Below are 24,491 nucleotides of genomic sequence, written 5' to 3' on the forward strand. Positions count from 1 at the left end.
GTAGTCGAGAGTTTGATGGCAATGACTTGAGCAAAAACATTGACTTATGACATCCAGTAGAGGTTGTGCCAGCGTGGAGTGAGGTAGGTAGGAAAATGACGTGATGTGGAGAAATACGATGATCATTGACGTGTGGAAGCAAAGTCCATTACAAAATTAAAATGATTAGTTCTATGTCTAGTGGAGTGCAAGTTTTTATCCAAGTTTTGGCACTGTTCATGTTGTTCTAGCAGCCAGGCAAAGAACCATACGTGAGGCAGACTCCAGACTCGCAGTCCCTGTTCTGTTATGAGCTTGTAGTCACTCTGATGATAATGGTAGAGAACTGGAGTTCAGGTAAACACAGTTTTTGTGTTGTTAGATGTTCCAATACTTACGCAAATACGGGAAGTGAAGTACAGTTTTGTTGTTTTCCAAAACAACTGACAGAAGTGAATTGAAGGAGGCGATGGGTACAAGCTGTAAACCGAAGGAAGTAAGTACACATATGTACTGCACATATTTGCAATAAGTCCAATTGAGCTGATTTAATTTAATTTTGCTGTTAATTTTTAGCATTAGTGGCTCACTTTGGCAAGCTACGACTTACTCAAGATTATGTAGTGCACATTTTATCAGAAAGAAATCTGGACACCCACTAAGTCCACCCTATGTTCTGACAATATTTTCTGATGAATAAAAGAAAAAGAATGTGTTACCAGGCCCTAGCTTATAGTGTATTCACAGACAGCTCAAACGATTAAAAAAGGAAGAATCAGACGGAAAATCTTCAACTACAGCTTGCGCAAGTAATATGACCAAAGATGCATCCGTGGGAACAGATGCATCTGATTTTCGTTGTTCACACTTCATGTTTACTTGATCTGAAAATAAAAATGATGTAAATATACAAGCATGTATTCCACTTAATTTCAGTCTCGGAGAGAACATTTCAAAACATGATAAATTGTTTGGAACAGAAGATGATCATGCAGACATCAAGAGCCCAGGTTTGGCAGGTTACAGTTTCATAAGGAACAAAACACAAATGCACAATTGAACAGTTGTAAACTTCAATGTCTTTGCCTTACTCATTGCGTTATTACCGAATTGTAACATTTCCAAAGTATGTAAAGAAACCAGATCGTTAATTTTTCTAATGAAAATGAAAACTGGACTGTCCTAATCTTCTTTGAGAGTGCTGTTTGGTATTCACAGGACCACAGTTTCACGTATTTTTACAACCATGCATATGTAACTCACGCTGCATACAAAAAATTTCATATTTTGGCCTAGTTAAGAAAGTGTTCCAGAAATAATGCCTACCAGCATTTAAGAAATTACACTAATTGTAGAGTCATTATTTACTGCACAGAATTTAAGGTTGAACAGCCTCTCCAGGTAGATCAGTGTGTGTATTACTATTCTCAATGCATGTTTTAGTACATTGCAAATGTTTTAATTGCAATTGCTTAGTGGTATGGTCGCCTTTAAATCGAAATGTTGTGGCGGAAGAGCTAGCCACTCATACGTAACAACCAGTGGTGGTTTATTAACTTTCCTCCAACCTGGTGATGAGGTCTTGGCTAATATACAGTAGGCTTTCCTGGCATCAGAACTAACCAGAGGTAAAGCAAGTGGAAAAGACGAATTCAGTGCTGATATGATTAAGGCAGCAGGAAGCAGTGGACTACAGTGGCTATACCAAGCCCTCAATGCCATATGGAAGGATGAAAGGATACCTGAAGAATAGCAACAAGGAAGCATTGTACCATTGTTCAAAAAAGCAAAAAGGAAGAAATGTGAAAATTATAGAGGTATAACCCCAGTATCACATGGGCTAAAAATAATGGAGAAAGTCATAGACAAAAGACTGAGGGATATAATAGAAACACAGTAAGAGGAAGAGCAATATGGCTTTAGACCGAATAGATCATCAATAGACTTGATAATGATAATGGAAAAACACCTGGAAAGGAACAAAGAAATCATCTTTGTATTTTTGGATTTGGAAAAAACTTATGATACAGTTAAGAGGAAACATGTATGGGAATGCCTACGGAAAAGGAATGTACCAAAATCATTAATTAACAAGATAAAAATAATGTATCATGAGAGTAAAAGCAGTGTAAAAGTGGGGAGTGCTGACTCGGAAACATTTTATACAAAAAAAAAAAAAAAATTCTCGAGCAAGGAAGTCCACCGTCGCCATTATTGTTTATTATATTGATGGATGAAATCATAAAATGAGTATCAGTAGTGAAGAAGTGAATGCTTTGGTATTTGCAGATGATGTGGTGATTTGGGGAAAGGGAGAAAGGGAAGTACAAAGGAGACTGGACATTTGGAACGAAAATCTGAAAGAGTTCGGAATGGTAATTAATAAAAAGAAAACTGTAGTCATGCACTGTGGAAAAGAGAAAATAAGGAGCCAGGTGAACATGGGCAGAGAACGGTTAGAGAATGTAGAACAGTTTTAAATATCTGGTTAGCATTATTAATGGAAGTAATGAAATCAACCCTGAAATTAATAACAGACTAAGTAAAGGTATAACATTTTATCATCAAGTCAGAGAGCTTTTATGGGATGACAAAGTACCCAAGAGAACGAAATTAACATTATATAAACAGTATTTCATACCAATTGTAACATACAGACTAGAAATGCTGGTAACTAATAAGAGAGAAAATAGTAACATCCAAGCAGTAGAAATGAAATTTTTAAGGACTTTGGTAGGAAGATACGAAGAGATAGAATCCAAAATATGAAAATCAGAGAAGAGCTAAATATAGAATCGTTAGTACAGAACATGCAGAAAGCAAGACTGAGATGGTTTGGACATGTAACAAGAATGGGAAAGGAATGGGTAGCAAAAAGGGAATTGGAAAGAAACCAGTTGGAAGACCGAGAAGAAGGTGGATGGATCAGATTTGGCAGGACATCAGAGAAGCTGGATTGGATGTGGCGGAGGTAATGGAGCAGGAAAAGTGGAAGGACAGAAACGAGTGGAGGAGGCTTGTTAACCACATCCGGGCAACTGGAGTGGGACATTGATGATGATAACTGATAACTAACTTATCTGCCCTTGGTGTGTCAATCATGATGCCACCATTCCTTCATGACGAGAGATGAGAGTACTTAAAGTATTGTTTTAGAATTCACATAGAAAGGTGCATTCAAAGAATCAAAATATACAATATATTGCAGAAATTGCCAACAGAACTTTTTCCGTACATGGATGACATTGTTCATATGTGTTGCATTTTTAGTAGATTTGCAAACTAATAATTAAAGAATAATTTGAGAATTTTATCTAGCATGAGTTTGTTTTATATATTCTTTGTTTACATTTTCTATTGAACTGTTCAATGTTTACCAAGGAAAAATTGCGAAAGGATTGCTTAATTATCATTAGGTAAACTGCTAATTTTTGGCAAGTAATTGCTGAAATAGAATTGGAAGACATTCGTTGACATACTTATTCTTGCAAGAGACAATGCTCATGGTTGGTTCGTATTGAAGCTGACTAAAAGCAAATTATCACAAAACAATTTATTCTATTGTACCACCTATTCAATACAAGCCACGTGCTACGTGGGTAAAATTACATAATACTATGTACACTTCTTAGGAACAGGTTTCGCCCCTTGTTAAGGGCATCATCAGCCTGTAGGTAACCTTAAGGTCAAAAGTCAGAATCATTAACGAATCATACAAAGAATACACTGAAAATGTGTTACACTTTAAAAACATCTTAAGTTAACATGCTACAATTAATGAAAAATGCCTTAAGGTTACCTACAGCCTGATGGCGCCCTTAACATGGGGCGAAACATGTTCCTAAGAAGTGTACCTAGTATTATGTAAATTTCACCCACGTATTGAATTGTATTGAATAGGTGGTACAGTAGAATAAATTATTTTATGATAATTTGCTTATACTTATTGTACTTACAAACAGGTATTGTCAAATGTTGTGCTTTGCTACAAATATATAGATCAAATTTTTCAAAGCCAGTTATGTACATCAGTATAGGTCGGCCGATCGTTCTTGGCCGGCCACTTGCACGCGGGAACAATAGGGCGAGTCTAGAAGAGCATGTGACTTATCATGTGACTTACCCATGCCAGTCTTTGGGCACCCTTCGCCCCATTCGTCTGTCCGTCTGTCGCCACGCTGCAGGCTGTATAAGAAGCGGTCAGAGCAAAGCAAAGCAACTTTCAGTTCACACGAAATCTTTATACACATTATTCTTTACACTAAAAGATTCGCATCACTAGTAGGCATTACTGTACGTTCGAGTTAACTAAAAAATAATAATATATTTTCTAACTTTCTACTGAAGTAAAGTACTAATACTAATATTCACAGGAGCTAATAGTGGAGGCTTTAATTCAGTTCCTCTACACCTGACATCGCTGTGTCCTCACTGTCTCCTGATTGTATGTTCTCACCGGATTCATTGTCACCGTCACTGTCACTAATGTCACTACTGCCATTAACTGTGAATGATATTCTTTCAATTGCATCTTCGATTAGTCCTTCCCATGCATAATATTCTAATTCATTTTCCTCTGTGCGACGGCAAACCTTTCACCATTCCTCTTCTCCGATTTCTGATAATCTTTCCCTGCACAAAGCGATAACATCGTCCATTTTAAAAGTGGTGTTCCTACTTCCTACCCATTGTTTCACGTCAGCCCATATCATTTCTATGGGGTTTAAATCAGGATGGTATGGGGGTAGTCTCAAGGTAGTGTGCCCATGTCTTGCCATAATTTCATCTATGAGATACTGCTGATGGAGCGGTTTGTGCAATTTAATAATGTACAAATCAGCCTTTAGCATACTCTCTTCAAACGGAATTCCTTTCCCTATAAGCCATGCTTTCATGGTGTCTTGTTCAGACGAACGTTATGGTAAGAGGCATTATCTATTACCAGCACAGAATTAGGTTGTAAATTTGGTATTAATTGTTCTGTCAACCAGCGCTGATAATTTTCAGAGTTCATTTCATTATGGTAGTCTCCCGTCGACCGCCCCGATTTGAACATTAATAGAGCGTTCGGTACAAAACACGACGAGCCACCGGCATGAACGATTATTAATCTACTGCCCTTCGATACAGGTGTCATCAAACCTGCTGCCGTGTTATCACTCCAGTTCTTAGGACTTGAGTGGCTACTATGAATGTAAGACTCGTCTTCATAAACTATGGGACGACCCTCCTCTTGATATTTCTTAATCGCCTTCAGGAACTGTATACGCAAAGACCCAATGTAATGCCGTTATATCAGAACAGCCCTGTTGTTTCTTGTCTTTTTCTATTTAAAACCCATATTCTTCAAGATTCTAAACTTGTTTTCCCTCCTGTAAACTTTATGCTATCCTCATCCTGAAGTCTAGGAAGGAGTTTGCCGATTGTTGGTGCACATTTCTAGACAAGATAAAAGTCATGCACTGTACAGCGTATCACAGACACGTCGAAGTCATCCATACCAGTAATACGTTTCCTTACTGTGTGCTTTTCCCCAGGCGTTCCAAATGATGTTCCTGTTTCTTCAGCGGCTTCCCTTTCCCTAATAATCCGTCTCACAGATCGTTCAGACACACGAGTCGCCCTTACGACCCTTTCCTGAACCTTTTTCCAACGGGTCATCACTTCACCGGCCGCTGCTTCTCTGTTCATAAATTTGTATATTCGAAATTATTTCACGTGATTGACTGTGCAAGTTTTCGACGCTAGTTTCGAATGAACGGGAGGCATTGTAAGAAAGTAAAAACGAACCACTAGTCACTATTCTTTCCGCTCATGTTACTCTGGTGTCCGCACGCTATCAGTTCGAGGAGAGAACTGAGACCATAATTATATTGCGCATGCCCTGCGCGGGGTGATCACTGCGCACGTCCAATGTACTGGTTACCGTAGTGGGAAGAAACTTATAGGCTCGCTATGCGTGGAGAGGCCACTGCGCACGTGAATTGCACCGGCCAAGAACGAGCGGCTGACCTATACTTGTATTTTTGTGTAATACATACGACTTGTCTTTAAATGTCTTTTTGCCTGTCAACATAAAGATAACATACTCGCACATTTCCTGCCTATTGGTTTATCTTAACAGAATGATGGACACTTAACTTCTAACACTATGTCCGCTTGGAAACTAAGTCATCTGAGGAACCACAAATCTAAGGTGTTTTTCCTCTTTTTTGTGTGTGTGGATTATTAACCCACATCAAATAACATGAACACCGAATGAACTAGCATAACATTCTCTTGCCTCACTTTCCATTTCACTTCTGTGAGAAAGATTGTTCAAAGCAGCTCTTCCAGTTCGCAAATCAGTTACAAATGGAAGAGCTAAAACCATCAAGGGCTTCTTGATTGAGATACAGTGTCCTGGGAGATTTTAATTATATGATCTGTATCAACCAGCACTTCGCTGGTAAAAAACATTTCATCACTTACAGTGTGAAAGGTGTATTTGTCCGGTGAGCACACGTCGTTAGTGAACGTAATAGCTGTGTCATAATTTCCTCACATTCTTCTCTACATCATTCATTACCCTATCCATCAATGAGGTGACTACGGCCCTGCACAATTATTGACTTTCCGTTCTTGCTTCTGCTTGAAGTATTGTACGAAGTCTGCTAGGGATATGTTTTAAAATATCCTCAGTTAATTCAAAGGGGGGGGAGAGAGAGAGATGTCTTCAGTGGTTTTTTTTTACTGAACAGTTCTTCTAAATGTTTGCCTTTGTTTGCCTTTCCTATATTTTTTTCTTGACATTGTTTTTGGACTCTGCTTTCCCCATTGTTGTGGATCAGAGACATATAGATTTAGACTGGCAATGAGCAGCAGGATTTTGAAGCCAGAAGCGTGCGGCCGCCACCATCTTATGTCACTACACTCTCTCGATGCATTAATGGAGAATAGTAGCCGAAACGAAAATATTGGACAGGAGATAATTAAAATAATTAAAAGCACATCTAAATAATAACAATAATACTGATTAATTAGACCTATTAGTTCCTTTATTTTTCTGTTGAGAAAAAGAAACATTGGTATATCAATTTACAAATGCTTCAAAATAGCTATCCTCGTATGACAGATCTGTGGTCAGATCTGTTTCCATTCAACTCTCTTACAGTATGATTCACACTCATTTTTAAGAACAGTGATGAAATTATGCTAATAAGGCTATAAACATGCGTGTCCATTTGGTTTAGATCTAAAGCATGTGAGCCTAACCTTGAAAACAAATTTCTTTCATACAAATGAGCTATGGCTTCATTAGGTATGTTTCCTTTCAAGACTGGGCTTAAACCATTACATGTATTCTCTCTAAAATACATCTCAGTAAGTTTTTCACACATGAACAACATTTTTCATAGGAATATACCCCTGTGGTATTCTTGAAACAAAGGAATAGATAAGGATTTTCTTTTTGTACAGCTGTTTCCTTACATGTATCACATTGTAGAGTATTGACTAACATCTTTACCACAGATCCTGATAAATATTCTATACTATTCTGTGATATTAAATCTAACACCTATCGATTTATTGAAAGCTTACTAATCCTTCCACTCTAGTTTTGACAGTGATTTTGACATCCTTACAACATATCCGTAAAGAATAGAAGAAACCAAGACCTCTTATTGTTTAATTACTAATTTAACCAAAAAAGAAACTCAACCTCTATAACCAAGTGTTGCAGTAACATCCTCATCATCATCATTATTATTATTATTATTATTATTATTATTATTATTATTATTATTATTATTATTATTATTATTATTATTATTATTATTATTATTATTAGAGGCAAAATATCTACATGGGTCGACGCCCCGAACAAATAGCATTTAAAAAAAATATTATTTCATCTGAAATGGTCTAACGCCAACAAATATACATTGGAAGGAAGTTATCTCTGTCTCCCACATAATTATGGTAGGCATTATTAATAGTAAATTTAATATCAGTAATAACTAGACAAGTATACTTGAACACATGTGAGCCACTTACCGGTGTATTGAAACTCCTGTTCCTTCGCTCTTCTTTCTTCGTGAATAGGAAAAACCCCTCCTCTGCGAACCATGTGACCTTGCCACGGTGGGGAGGCTTGCGTGTCCCAATGATGCAGATAGCCGAGCCGCAGGTGCAACCATATCGGATGGGTATCTGTTGAGAGACCAGACTAACGAACGGTTCATCGAAAGAGGGGTAGCAGCCTTTCGGTAGTTGCAAGGGCGGCAGTCTAGATTATTGACTGATACGGCCTTGTAATAATACTCAACATGGCTTAGCTGTGTTGATACTGCTACACGGCTGAAAGCAACGGGAAACTACAGCCGTAACTAACTCCCGAGGACATGCAGCTCTCTCTGTATGAATGATGTACTGATGATGGCTTCCTCCCGGGTAAAATATTCCGGAGGTAAACTAGTCCCCCATTCGGATCTCCGGGTGGGGACTACACGAGTGGGGGCGATCATCAGGAAGATGGATACTGACATTCTGCGAGTCGGAGCGTGGAATGTTAGAAGTTTGAATCGTTGTGGTAGGTTAGAGAATTTGAAAAGGGAGATGGATAGGCTAAAGTTAGATGTAGTTGGTATAAGTGAAGTACGTTGGCAGGAAGAACAAGATTTTTGGTCAGGCGACTACCGAATTATCAACACAAAATCAAACAGGGGAAATGCAGGAGTTGGTTGCCCACCACAATAGTGCAGGTCTATATGCCCACTAGTTCAGCGGATGATGAAGAAATCGAAAGAATATATGAGGAGATAGAAGATTTAATACAATATGTAAAAGGTGACGAGAATCTAATTGTGATGGGAGACTGGAATGCAGTGGTAGGCCAAGGAAGAGAAGGTAGTACAGTAGGAGAATTTGGATTGGGACAAAGGAACGAAAGAGGAAGTCGGCTGGTTGAATTCTGCACTGATCATAATTTAGTCCTTGCCAATACTTGGTTCCAACACCACAAACGACGGCTGTATACGTGGACGAGACCTGGAGACACTGGAAGGTATCAAATAGACTTCATTATGATTAGGCAGAGATTCAGAAACCAGGTGTTGGATTGCAAAACTTTCCCAGGAGCAGACGTGGACTCTGACCACAACTTGTTGGTCATGAAATGCCATCTGAAGCTGAAGAAATTGAAGAAAGGAAAGAATGCAAAAAGATGGGATCTAGACAAGTTGAAAGAAAAGAGTGTGAGGGATTGTTTATAGGAACATGTTGCACAAGGACTAAATGAAAAGGCTGAAGGAAACACTATAGAGGAAGAGTGGAGAGTCATGAAAAATGAAGTCAGTATGGCTGCTGAAGAAATGTTAGGAAGGAAGAAAAGATCAACTAAAAATCAGTGGACAACTCAGGAGATACTAGACATGATTGATGAACGACGAAAATACAAGAATGCTAGAAATGAAGAGGGCAGAAAAGAATACAGGCGATTAAAGAATCAAGTGGATAGAAAGTGCAAGGTAGCTAAGGAAGAATGGCTGAAGGAGAAGTGCAAGGATGTCGAAGGCTGTATGGTCCTGGGAAAAGTAGATGCTGCATACAGGAAAATTAAGGAAACCTTTGGAGAAAGGAAATCTAGGTGTATGAATATTAAGAGCTTAGATGGAAAGCCACTTCTAGGGAAAGAAGACAAAGCAGAAAGATGGCAGGAGCATATCCAACAGTTGTATGAAGGTAAAGATGTAGATAATTTGTTTCTGGAACATGAAGAGGCTGTTGATGCTGATGAAATGGGAGACCCAATTTTGAGGTCAGAGTTTGACAGAGCTGTGAGTGACCTCAATAGGAACAAGGCACCTGGAATTGATGACATTCTCTCTGAATTACTGACTGCCTTAGGAGAAACCAGCATGGCAAGGTTATTTCATTTAGTGTGCAAGATGTATGAGACAGGAGAAGTCCCATCCGATTTTCGGAAGAATGTTGTTATACCTATTCCCAAGAAAGCCGGTGCTGACAGGTGTGAAAACTACCGCACCATTAGTTTAGTATCTCATGCCTGCAAAATTTTAACACGTATTATTTACAGAAGAATGGAAAAACAAGTTGAAGCTGAGTTGGGAGAAGATCAATTTGGTTTCAGAAGAAATGTAGGAACACGTGAAGCAATCCTGACTTTACGTCTGATCTTAGAGGATCAAATCAAGAAGGACAAGCCCACGTACATGGCATTCGTAGATCTAGAAAAGGCATTCGATAATGTTGATTGGACCAAGCTATTTATGATTCTGAAGATGATAGGGATCAGATACCGAGAACGAAGAATTATCTACAATCTGTATAAAAATCAGTCTGCAGTGATAAGAATCGAGGGCTTTGAAAAAGAAGCAGCAATCCAGAAAGGAGTGAGGCAAGGCTGCAGTTTGTCCCCTCTCCTTTTCAATGTTTACATAGAACAGGCAGTAAAGGAAATCAAAGTGAAATTTGGAAAGGGAATCACAGTCCAAGGAGAGGAAATCAAAACCTTGATATTTGCCGATGATATTGTTATTTTATCTGTGACTGCAGAAGATCTCGAAGTTGCTGAATGGTATTTATGAAGTCTTGGGTAAGGAGTACAAGATGAAAATAAATAAGTCCAAAACAAATGTAATGGAGTGCAGTCGAACGAAGGCAGGTGATGCAGGAAATATTAGATTAGGAAATGAAGTCTTAAACGAAGTAGATGAATATTGCTACTTGGGTAGTAAAATAACTAACGATGGCAGAAGTAAGAAGGACATAAAATGCAGACTAGCACAAGCAAGGAAGAGCTTTCTTAAGAAAAGAAATTTGCTCACTTCAAACATTGATATCGGAATTAGAAAGATGTTTTTAAAGACTTTCGTGTGGAGCGTGGCATTGTATGGAAGTGAAACATGGATGATAACTAGCTCAGAAAGAAAGAGAATAGAAGCTTTTGAAATGTGGTGTTACAGAAGAATGCTGAAGGTGAGATGGATAGATCGAATCACGAATGAAGGGATACTGAATCGAATTGGTGAGAGAAGATCGATTTGGCTAAATTTGACGAGAAGAAGAGATAGAATGATAGGACACATCTTAAGTCACCCAGGACTTGTTCAGTTGGTTTCTGAAGGAAGTGTAGGTGGTAAGAACGGTAGGGGTAGACCAAGGTATGAATATGACAAGCAGATTAGAGCAGATGTAGGATGCAATAGTTACGTAGAAATGAAAAGATTAGCACAGGATAGGTTGGCATTGAGGGCTGCATCAAACCAGTCTATGGACTGATGACTCAAACAACAACAGGAAAAACCACACCCAAACACTGCGCATATATTCACCATTCTTCCACACAGTAGTTTGCTGAAAATAAAAGTGAAGTGTGCATAAAAACAACATAAACCATAACTGCACAACACAGTGGCATATATGTTTACTTTGGATCTGTAGTGACGTAAGATGGCGGTGGTCGCAAGTTTCCGGCTTCACCAGCACCAATGCTATGAGATACAGCGCTGCCAGTCTATTTACTATACAGGGTGAAGTGAAATTCTTGGAAAAGTTGACATTTGCCAAGACCTTACTTCACTGAAGAAGCTCGGGTAAGAAGGCTAGCAGAAGTACACAATATATACATCTAGGAAATAGATCGAGAGCAGCAACTTACCGTGTAAGACCACGTGGATAGAGTATACATATAAAAAACAAAAACCATGGGGTCCATGGGCTGCAGCCTTCATCAGTGAAGGATACAATGATGATGGTAATAGTTTGCAAGAAGACGCTATGTGAGGGGTGGCGAATGCGGGGACAAACAGACAAGAGAATAGAAAAAAAAGAGCGGTTATCTAATGTTAAGGCCGGGTGCTTCCCTGGACCTGAGGACCTGAGCACCAGCTGATGTCACACTTCAGAATCTCCAGATGCAAGAGGGTGGCAAGTAGAGGATAAATGTTTAAGGACTTTAACTGTGAAACATTCATCAAACGTGATTTGATGGTGCCTGGTTTGAATGGGGACAGGAAGATCTATGTTGGGGATTTTGCAGGTACCGCAGTGGCCACATACACGTTTAGCTAGTGTATTGCTAGTTAAGTCAATGTAGAGTAGAGGGGATAACAGACTTCCTTGTTGAAATTCTGTTTCGACATTGAACCAGTCTATGTTTGTCCTATCATAGTCTTCACATACACTTTTCATATATGGCTTTGATTCATTTATACTTCTGCTCTGTCTACATTCATTTTTATCAATGCATCCCAGAGCAGTCGCCTTGGTACACTGTCATATGCCTTCTCAATTTCTATGAATGCCATCAATAAATCCTTCCTAAACTCCCATCTTTTCTCCAGAATAATGCAAAAATTAGATCAAAAGTTGATCTATCTCTTCTAAATCCGTACTGCTCTTCCTCCATTTTTCATTCATTCATTCATTCATTCATTCATTCATTCATTCATTCATTTATTTATTTATTTAGCTTCCACAGACTGTACAATTACATATTTTGAAATATGCCAACTTTCACCCACAGTCTTCCCTCTAATATTCTCTCAAAGATATTTGCTACCTATGAAATGAGAGTGATTCACCTATAGTTGCTACATTCTTTTTTATCACACTTTTTGAATACTAGGATTATCAGCCCCTTCCTCCAATCTTGTGGTACTTCCTTTTTCTTCCACATCACTCAAAATAGTCTATAACCCAATGTAACCCTGCTGGTCCTGCTGCATTTTATCATCTCTGTAACCTCCTCATCTACACCTGATGCTTTGCCATTTTTCATCTTTTTAGCTCCTATTTACAACATTGTTGTATCTTCATTTTAGTTTCCTTCCACCATTTCTTCTTCATGTTCCTCCGCTTTCTCTAGTTCTTTCAATTTTATATTAGTTTAGCAATTTGTTCCTACTATCACTGGAGAATATCCTCTCTGTACGACAAAACTTGTCGCATATCTGTCCTTACAAATTTTATATCTTCTCTCCTGTTTACTTTGCTTTTAACCAATCCATACAACACTTTCTTCCTTTAATATCCTCTCACAAGGTTTCATAAAGTCTTGCCAGCAATTCTGTTTCTCTTTCTGTACCATCTTCTGACATGCTTTCTTTGCTTCATGATACTTTTGCCTGCTCTCCATATTTCTGCCTCCTATCCAGCTCCTCAATGCTTTTTGATTTTCTTTCATTGCATCCCTTCCTTTGTTATTCCATCAGGGTGTCTCCTTTTCCTTCTTTTTCCCTGATACTCGATCAGATGTATCTTTGCATATTTCACCATTCCTAGTTTGAACTTGGCCCTCTCTTCAACACTGCCAACCTCACCTTTAGGAAATTGTTTTTTCAGTTATTTTTGGAACTTCTCTTGTGTTCCCTTTTCCTTTAATTTCCATACCTTACTTTTCTTTCTCTTATCTCTTTAATTTCACTATTTAGCAAGTCCTTACTACAATTTTACGGTCCCCTTCAAAATCTTCTTTTGGCATAGCTGTCATATCTTCCAATTGCCTGCATTTCTCTCTCTCAGCTAATATCAGGTCAATCATTGCTTTTGTTCTCCTTTGTCGATTCTAGTTATTTTTTTGACTGTTGTTTTTTCTGAACCATGTATTGCCTACTAATAATCCAATCCTTTCACAAAAATCTAGTAGTAGCTCTCCTGCATTCTTGTTTCTGTAACTGAAAGGACCAATTATTTCTTCTTTACCTTGCCTGTCTTCCCTATGTGGGCATTCATGTCTCTCTCATTATCACCACGTCTTTATCTTTGATACATCTCTCCAGTGCCTCCAAGAACTCCTCTAGACTCTCCTCGGCATTACATGTCAGAGGTGCATATAGGGACTGTGCAGGCAGTTTGAAATGCTACTACTAGCGCCGCATAGTGGCCCGTTCTGAAAATAGAGGCGAGGTGTATTGCGAGAGTCTCAGTACAGCGTGTGTGACGTTCGAACAAGTTGTGAGCTTAAAGAGATTAAATTCGGGGATCTAAATGAATCATCATGCAATAAAGAGAAAAACCTTGTTGTCAGTGGCCATGTGAATGACGTTGAAGAGTTAATTTTGAATGGTTTGGGATATATTCAGAGGAAAAGTCAACTGACAAATATCTGTAACTTTGCCGCCTTAATATTGTGAAACTTGAGGTAGGCATGGTGCAGTTAGGTAACAATTCATTAAGATCATTTAGTAAGGATTACTTAATGCATGTTTGCTATGTATAAATAAGTTGTAAGCATTTTTATTTTGTGCTAAGGTTGACCAGAATTGTAATGCCGCTAGCAGTGAATGTTCCTGTCCTGCAGGCACCAGAGGAAATTACAATCACGTAGCTGCGGTAGAGTGTATTTTATAATGAAAGTGTTGTCTCCAAAACAGACCATCCACAACACAGATATACAGAGTGAAGCGAAATTCGCGCACTCGGGCATCGCAGCGCGACTCCTCACATGCCAGCAATAAAAAAATGTTTCTCACAAAAGTTGGTCCTGCGAGTATATCAGGCAGAAAAGGGACGTTAAAAAGTGGCAATTTGGCAACACTGTAACCACATGTAACTACCTCTGTCACATATATGTGCTGTACAGTTGGCACACTGGATAGAGTTTTGGGTTAGCATGCAGGAGGTCGAGGGTTCGATCCTGGGTTGAGGTGCATAGTATGTGCTGACAGAGGTAGTTCTTACTTACCGGGCGAGTTGGCCGTGCGCGTAGAGGCGTGCGGCTGTGAGCTTGCATCCGGGAGATAGTAGGTTCGAATCCCACTATCGGCAGCCCTGAAAATGGTTTTCCGTGGTTTCCCATTTTCACACCAGGCAAATGCTGGGGCTGTACCTTAATTAAGGCCACGGCCGCTTCCTTCCAACTCCTAGGCCTTTCCTATCCCATCGTCGCCATAAGACCTATCTGTGTCGGTGCGACGTAAAGCCCATAGCAAAAAAAAAAAAAAAAAAAGTTCTTATTTAACACGGTATACCACTACTATCCTAATTTCTTTAATTTAAATGCGAGTTGTTTGATGAGCAAAGTCTCAAGACATTTTATGAATTCTTCGCTGAAAAATGAACGATTGCTCCTTTTACAGGCACTTCCAACTCATTCTCCATAAGCCAGCTGCCCATTTTGTGTTCAGAAAATGATCCAGCAGGTTCCAATCATAACTTCTAAAAGAATTGTTTAATGTATACATTTACTCATACATTACTGCACTTTCACAGACATGATTTGCTATTTTCAGAGTTTGCTGTTGTCTACGAAGGAGAAAGTCCGTGAAGCAGCAGCTCAGTTGTATGGTACTGTGGTTGCTCATGGCCTGGGTGATAAGGAGTTTGATGAAGCTGTATCAGACCTGATTGACTGTGTGAAGGGGAAAGTGAGCATACTATATTATGAAATATTTCATATTCAACTATTAGATATCAGCATCAATTTTAACTGTTATATATATATTACAGACACTTGAGACACAACATGGATGTGTTCTTGCTTTGGCCCATGCCCTGGAGAGACGGATCATATTACTCAAGAAAAAAGGAGACACTGAAAAAGTAGTTGGTTGGCCTGCATATCAAGATGGTGTGAATACTATGGTTTCTCTTCTTAGTCACCAAAATGTCCTCCTCCTCGGAGCCGCGTGTATTAGTGTTGGAGAATTAGCACGCTGTTTTGCTCTTCCTTTGCCTGCTGGCTCCAATGATACAAAAACAGGAAAGCTGGATATTGTAAAGAAATTGCAAGGCATTGTTAATAACACTAAACTTACTACCAAGGTAAGGCAACATTCACAACATATCCATAAGATATTATTGCATTGTTCATTTTATGTTATTCCAGGTTTCATTTGTTCTTATGACATTTTTAATATTTTGCATATCCTATGCAGCCATGCACTAGAATGTGTTGTTCTTTGCAGAGTATTGTGATGCTCTTAATTTTCTGCTGCTCTTTGGCTATCTTTCTGTCTGGAGTGTTTTTTTCTTTTCCCGAAATGATCCTTGTAGAGTATGATAAATCCATCTCGGTTTTCTCATTGCCCTAGCTTTAACAAATTAGCAATGGCTGCCCTTCATAGATTTAATATAAATTTTAGCTATCAGAATCATCTGCACACAAGAATTCACTCATTTTCTTCAGGCAGCTCAACCCTGTGGAATACAAGAAGAGTGTGCATATTATCATGATAGTGAGTGAGTACAATTTGAATGTTTTAAGAGAGGTATTGACATTTCTTTTCTTGCCAAGCTGTCTGAAAGCAAGGCTGTAGAACTGCTTGCGCCTTGCCATGCAGGAAAATGCATTAGTTCATTCAATTCACTACTATAACAGTTATTTCAGTGTAAAGCTACAGAATTATTTTGAAACCAGAATAGTTGCTACAGATGTAGAGCATACATACAGTAGCTCATCTTGTTATGATGATATTAAGCCATTTTTAGACAATACTAAAAAGTTCACTAACTTATAATATTACATATTTTCTATGGGTAGTGTAGCTTTAGGGTTGATGGGTGGATACTCTTATGCTATGTGCAAAATATGCAGGTGTGTTTAAACTTAAATTTCCTTCAAACTAGAAAACAAAAGCTTCAGTCTGTCATGAGATATTTTGAACGAAGTGCAGCAAGTCCTGTGGAGTCTGCTATATACTGGGGCAGATAGAGTGGCCAGTACTACTTCATTTTTAAAACCAGCCAGATATTTATCAAAGTAAAACGTATATTTTAATTTTTTGCTCATACATATATCTGTGTTCATTTCTGTGCTCTAAAATCTGTGCAAGATGTACTCGCATGCTGTCAACTCTTTTTTTTTTTTTTGGTGCACTTGTCATTTCATCACCTCTCTCGACAATTACAGTAATACGAGTCCTAATGCTTTCAATAAGCTTGGCTATGTCACCACCACCCTTCAAATCAGTGACTTTGCCGAATGTCTAAGGTATGGTTTAACTTTGCAGGGAGCAAATTACTCAAAGCTAAACCTTACTAACCGGCACTAAAGGACCACCATTATCCCTCTCCTTCGCAAAGTATTCCCATAAAGAACACACCAATTCATGGAATTGACCTCGGAGTATGATTTGTCGGCCTGTGGTGTACTCACCTTCCCTCTTTTCCACCACCATATCCGATTCCAACATAGCTCAGTACAATAGGAAATACGGGTATTAACATGAACTGAGGTATTTCACAAATACTGTATTTACTCGCGTATTAGATGCCCCTGGCTTTTTGAGATGAACAAAGTTTAAAAAAAATAAGTCTTGCATACACGACTCCCCAACGTAATTTGTCACAGAAGAACGATGATTCTGCTTCAAAGCAGGTACAAGCCTCACTGCAGCTCTGATGTCATCACACAAATTTGTGAATAGTTTTGTCGTACGACCCTTGCAATGAAAACACGCATTGAAGTCTTGCTATACTTCTCTGTTTCGTAGTTAAAAAATGTCTGCCTCCGTAATGTAGGCCTACTGCAACTCTGATGATGTCACACAAACAGATGCATAGTTTCATGTCCTATCCACGCATTGCAAGCACTCATCAGCCATACTATATGTCTGTGTTTTGTAGTTAAGAATGTTTGCCAGCGTAATTTTAGCTGCCTTTCTCGGGAGCCTGAGTTCAATTCCCAGTACTGTACTGCTGGAGATTTACGAATGACAAAAGGTTGATATGCGATAAAAGTGGTACACACAACTCCCCTCTACTGGGAGCATGTCTAAAAAGAGCTGCACCACCTCGGGATGAGGAAACGAGTTTACTTTAGTTAAGAAATATTCATGGTTGTTGCTGTTAATATAGCAGGCAAGATCATTAACAAAGTGATCGTTTAATATCTTGTAACTCAGGCCAGTATATGTATTTTTTGGAGTGAAGTAGGTTTAAAACGTGATGGAAACAATCCAATCATAACGATTGTTTTACTCACCAATGTCCTTAACAAGTAATAATAATACTACTACTACTACTATTGATTTTACGTCCCCACTTTTAATGATTTTCGGAGACGCCAAACAAAACATACTATGCGTTAATAAAGAAATGGGGACAATGGTCATTTGAAATTGAACATTACGATAATAAAAGGCATTACCTCCACACCTGTAGAAATGCATAAATGCGGCAAACTTTCCTTTCATTAATTTTTATTCTTTCTGTCATGAAACTTCTGGCACGTGATAGCATACCTAACCTAACAATGCAGTCTCTCTTATCCTGATGTGATAAATGTAGAGAACAAGCATGAAATATACTTAAAAGTAAGGATCTGGCTTTCAACAGCCGCAGTTATCCAAAGAATGCTTTCAATCACTGTGTATTACATTTGCGAAGTACAACACGTAACATACGCTAGTTATCAGCTGGTGGTTTGTTTCTACAGCACAGCTTTATTCAGGAGTTGCTTCTGCCACACATACACCAACTGGGAATATCAGAGACCATCTCCAGAAACCACTTGGAAATAGATTTTCACTGTTTGGTCTCTATAGCCGGGAACGGAACTAGTTTTAAAAGTTTCAAAAAGACGGGATCTCGAATGCTCTGAATGGCAGTGAAGATGACGACATGCTGGTAGCGGGGAAGTTTGCGGCACAAGACTATAATTCAAATGAAAGCAGTGATCAGATTTACTCAGGTTTACTCTGTGGTAGGCCTCCTACTCTACTGATGGAGACAATATACTGGACACTAAGTTATTTCCTATCAATATTGCATAATATGATAATACGATGCCCTTATCCCTTTCCTCTACGGGGTTGAATATGAAGGAGATGAATCTTCGTAATGAGCTTTTACGACCGTATGCCCTTCCTGACATAGACGTCGTCAGAGGAATTAATGAGATGAAACTAATGATGTGTTATGAGTAAAACTGACTACATTTACTTTATATATATGACTAAAAGTAGTGTTCATAATTTATTTTATTTTTACATTTAGAAATACTGCCTTCAAACGAAAATAGCCAGTATAACTCAAATACATTCACAAGTTTGTTGAAGAACAGTGTAGAATGTTTACATGTATAATTTATAGCTCTTTACATATAGCCTAGAAGTCATGTGTTCACTGCACAAAATTTGATGCTATCACATATTGGACTCCCCTTTACTTTTTTGGCTGTAAAAGTGGAAAAAAATGGTGCCTAATATGCAAGTAAATATGGTATATTAATTACTCCTCTCCAAAACTACTACTACTTTATATCATAAATGCACTAATACACTTAAACTTAATAAGCAACCACACCATATAAGTCACAGACAGGGCTGACCAGACACTGAAAGGACATGGCTTATGAGACTGAAACCCAGGATTTGATGACATTGCTTGTGTGAATTAGGATTGGATAAGAGGTTGAGGTGTGGTTGCTGATAGGATCTTTACAGTCAAACATCAATACCATTTTAAGAAATAATAAACTGTTGAAGACAAAGTATGTGCACTCTCATAGTTACAAGGCATCCATAGTTAAACCTGTCCAACCTGGATACCTATTTTTCAATAAAAAATTGCCCAACCTAATGGGATGTCCAAAGTAGCGGGAAGAATTTTTTTAGCATGCAATGGAAAGGAAATTACTGTATATAATGTCAAGCAACTACGGTATCTGATTAGAAAGTTACAAAAAAGAAACGTTATCTCATTACTGTAACACTGTACGTATTGCACCCGCCCCCTTCTCCATTGGGTTTCGGGCGATATATTTACAGAGTTGTCAAGTGGGTTTTAAATCAAGTGGGCATTAAAATTGTATATTTTAGCGTCTTAAATGGTAGGGGAATACGGGTGTCAGATCACTAAAAACAAATGAGAACATTATTTAAAATTGGAAAATAAAAGGGTTTATTATACTCCTGATGATTATGGAACCTGATGCAAAAAAAACCCATGTTGAATACACATGAATAATTACAAATTTCGCAGCCAACATGTTGAGATTTGTTTTAACCCTCCGTTGGTCGCACTCTTATTTCGACACAATAAGTCGTGCGGCATCTAGTAGGCGCCATTGTGTTATTAGTTTTAAAAATACATTTCCTGTAGGTGGTTTTGTCTCGTTTCAAATATTACAAGAATGCTCAGTGTCATTCTCTTAGGTAGTATTTATTTTACACACAATACTATAGTCAACAATAAAAACTATAGGATGAGATACCATAACCTTGTTCACATAATTTGAAGTAGGTAATAATACCGTAACAACACAAAAGTATGCAATGTAATACAGGACTCAAAAGAAATACAGAATGAACTGTTCATCTTCCCTTTTATTTTCCAAAGTCCAGATTTTCGAAGCATTCATGACAAATCATTCTTCCGTGTTGTAGGCAGAAATTTTTCTTACACTTCCTGCAGCTGTGCCTTGTCATTTGATTGATCATCTTCGGTTTAGCAAGCTTGGAAGTGTTACATCGTTTCTTTTCAGCAAGTGGAGGAAGGGTAGTTCCAGTGGCTATTGCTTCCTTGTCTTATTTTGCAGGTTGGTACTTTTCAAGTTGGAAACGCAGTGTCGAATGGAGACCTGTTGGATTCATGCTCCTTCGCCTAGTCTCTCCTGACACCAACTGCTCAGATAGTGTTCTCGGAAACAGTCTTCTCCTACTGACATTCATTCCTTTCCCAATAGCCACTACTTGAGCATATATGCCAGCTACATTCAACATAGCAAAGAAAATAACTAGTGGCCACCGTGTGGTATTTCGGGCTACGTTGTAACTCCCACACATTTTATCCACGACATCTTCTCCACCCTTTGTCCCGTTGTAGAATGTCATAAATTTAGGTTTGGCATTTTCTCCAGTTTCAACATCAATCGAGTCCTCATCTAAACGAGTACAAGGATTTGATCTTCCAAGACGACAGTGGAGAATCATCAGTCGGATAAGAACTGGACAAGGCAGATTTGGTTGTCTGTTGTGCAAATGGTGTTGGACTAGCTCTGCAGATTGTGATTGTGGTGTCTCTTCTCAGTCAATCCACCATATTGTTGCTGACTGACCAATTCGAGCTTTCAAAGGAACACTTATGGACATTCACTGCACATAGGATGAAGCAGTTGATTGGGTCAAAATGCTAGACCTTGAGTTATAGTATTGTACGGACTTGTGACTATGCACATTTACCCTGAACTATATACATGTGTGTACATAGATTCATTATACGATAAATAAATAAATAAATAAATAAATAAATAAATAAATAAATAAATAAATAAATCTAAATGATGACTGGAAATGAGCAGGACAATTCTGTTTTTCTTAGGAACATAAGAGACTAAAGTGGCATGTTCATTGAAACCAAACATTGATAACTTTACTGTCCTTTGTTTCACATTCGTAAGCTAAGCCGGCAGACATCTTTTATTCTTTCTAATTGTGCCGACATAAGACAGCCCCTCTGGCTGTTTCCCTGGGTAAATTTCCAACTCCTGACAATAGAAAGTTTTTGCATCCTCTAGGGCGTGTATTTTTATCCCGTATTTGGCTGGTTTTGATGCGATATACTGCTTAAACTAGCATCTTCCACGAAAGGCTTCAAGCTTTTCATCTATTGTTATGAACAGTTGTCAACAAATGGTTGAAATACTTCCCGGCTAGCTGCCAAGTTGTCTAACTTCTTACGCTCCTCTCTTGTAACCTTGTCAAAATGAAAGCAACGAAGCAAAAATTTAAAACTCCTCAAATTCAAAACAAGACGGAATTTTTCCACTCCATTGCCCTCCGTGCCCTGCAAGTCCTCCAGCATTATTTTGTTTGCATGTAAAGTACCAGCCAGATATAAAAGTCCTAAGAATGCCGTTATTTCAATAATATCACTTTCGCATCTTTTTCCCTTTAAAAATGTCCTTTTACGTGTTATATATACTGATTTGTATATCGAATGACATTATGGAACATTTTGTCAGTTATAAACAATTTCCAACACTCACCTTCATCTGTTACATGACGTGCATTCCCAATAACTCCTGGTAGTTTGGTGAGCAAATTATGAGGGGATGTTTTCTTCCTACGATTAGATTCAGGGTGCTTACCCCATTTTGTATTTCTGTCTTTCTCTACATAAAACAGGATGTCCCTGAGAAGAGGTTTATTTTCCGCTCCTCTTTCCTCAGTATTGGAGTTGTCCTCTCTGCTCTCAGCCGGAAGGTCTTCAGTGTCAGTATCACTCTCCTCTTCATTCATCATATATAAGTAAACATTATCTTCGTCAAAATTATCATCAGTAAGTAAACTGTGCATTAATTTCAAGTCACTAGGATTTTTAAAATCGAAAACTGACGGTTACTGGCCATACTAAAAACTCGGAAGGTTTAGGTTACGTGGCATCCAGTAGGCGCCAACGTTCAGTATCCCAACACTAATGTTATCAACAATGAACTTCTCAACTGTTTTGTAAGGAACTGTGAGCTATGAAGATGCTGCGAGTGCAGGTTCACCAGACGCATGCGCTGTGAAATAGGGCACGAAAAACTAGCGCTGGTGCCTTCTGGATACGGCGCGACCGACTGAGGGTTAAATATGTTGAGGACGAGACTAAGTACAACTGTTATATAATGTCTTTATCATGATCTCACATATACAAAATAATTAAACAAATAAGCTCACTCAAACTATCCCCAATGATATTGGGGTACCATTACACAACTTACACACAAGTCTGAGTGAATACTAACCTAAATCTAACCTGTTACCGTAAGTCATAACATACATCATCATATATAAGCAAACATTATCATCAACAATGCCATGTGTCAGAATAATAATAATAATAATAATAATAATAATAATAATAATAATTTCGTGTGGCTATTACTAGCCGAGTGCAGCCCTTGTAAGGCAGACCCTCCGATGAGGGTGGGCGGCATCTGCCATGTGTAGGTAACTGCGTGTTATTGTGGTGGAGGATAGTGTTGTGTGTGGTGTGTGAGTTGCAGGGATGTTGGGGACAGAACAAACAACCAGCCCCCGGGCCATTGGAATTAAACAATGAAGGTTAAAATCCCCGACCCGGCCGGGAATCGAACCCGGGACCCTCTGAACCGAAGGCCAGTACGCTGACCATTCAGCCAACGAGTCGGATGTGTCAGAAATAAACCCATGACTCTGGACACACAACATAAAACGACCCTTGGGTCAGAACCAACGTCATTCAGAACACAATCAACAAATAACGCACATGACACAACCAATACGCAAACAAAACAAATATACTGAATACATCTGGTTGCCGCGGGAAAAACCACCCGCTCTTTGCAGATGCCAGCGGGATCTGAACCCATTTCCTACAATGGTTGAAAATGGTACTGAACACCCTAACTACAAATAATAATGATGATAATAATAATAATTTCTCAAAGGGTTTACTGACCTCTGTCGGTAATAGATGGGTGATTTATTCCATAATGAAGCAATTCTAAAAGTTGCCGTGTTACTCAATAATTGGGGCACTATGTCCTCATCGTATGACCTGACACAAAGCAACAACAACCGTCCGTCCACAGGAACAAAAAGAAAAAAAAAGAAATACGCACGGGCCTCTCTCTCTGGGTTACAGGGGTTGTTCCCTGCCACATAATTCACACTTTCTTTGGGAGACTCTTTGCTCCTTTCTCAATACGCTGTCTCTTTAAATCTCTAATGACACTTTCTAGACTTCAATACACATAACTTAATTTGCTCACTCATTTCATTTTGGCAACATATAGTTCATCAATTGCTTCGTCTCATTAATATGGCCGTGAATATCTCAACCCTCCACATGGGTTTTATATTTTCCACCAAGAGTCCCAGCTTCAATACCATCTCTCAACATGGACTAACTCATTTCAACTCACGAGCTGGTTGTTCCTCTTCAGCTCACATAACGCGGCAGCTAGGTAACCCAAAAAGAAACAAAATACAGTAGAATCCCGTTTATCCTAAATAAAGGGGGCGGAGCCACTTCGGTTGACACGTTTTTCCGGATGACACATGGTAAATATATTCGGAAGTTAAATGTCAAAATAAAAATGCATAAACTCTGTTAAGCAAAAGTGCGTACTGTATATTAACATTAAAATGCTTACATAATGTCACTCATTGTATAAAATCGGTGATTTTCTTCTGAATTTTCTTGGTGCAGCGCTGTCGTGCAACTATATCGTACCGAGCTCGATAGCTGCAGTCGCTTAAGTGCGGCCAGTATCCAGTATTCGGGAGATAGTAGGTTCGAACCCCACTGTCGGCAGCCCTGAAAATGGTTTTCCGTGGTTTCCATTTTCACACCAGGCAAATGCTGGGGCTGTACCTTAATTAAGGCCACGGCCGCTTCCTATCCACTCCTAGCCCTTTCCCGTCCCATCGTCGTCATAAGACCTATCTGTGTCGGTGCGACGTTAAACAGCTAGCAAGTATATCGTGCCACCGTTCAATCAACAGTACATCAGCTTTGTTCAACAAAGCGCAAAGCAATGTGAAATAATGAAACAATATCTTGTGCATTGGGGTAAGAAAAGCATTGGAACTACA

General features: G+C 38.8%; 1 protein-coding gene across 3 annotated transcripts in view; it reads left to right on the forward strand.

The window, feature by feature from the left end:
• LOC136858532 (proteasome adapter and scaffold protein ECM29) overlaps positions 1–24,491 on the forward strand; it is a 925,266-nt gene that overhangs the window by 412,639 nt on the left and 488,136 nt on the right. For all 3 annotated transcript variants that reach the window (XM_067138136.2, XM_067138135.2, XM_067138138.2), the window contains 2 exons: positions 15,216–15,350; positions 15,433–15,747. In XM_067138136.2, the coding sequence (XP_066994237.2) occupies positions 15,216–15,350; positions 15,433–15,747 (450 nt within the window). The remainder of the gene's footprint in view (positions 1–15,215; positions 15,351–15,432; positions 15,748–24,491) is intronic.

The sequence above is a fragment of the Anabrus simplex genome, chromosome 1 (assembly GCF_040414725.1).
Source record: "Anabrus simplex isolate iqAnaSimp1 chromosome 1, ASM4041472v1, whole genome shotgun sequence".
Classification (NCBI taxonomy): domain Eukaryota; kingdom Metazoa; phylum Arthropoda; class Insecta; order Orthoptera; family Tettigoniidae; genus Anabrus; species Anabrus simplex.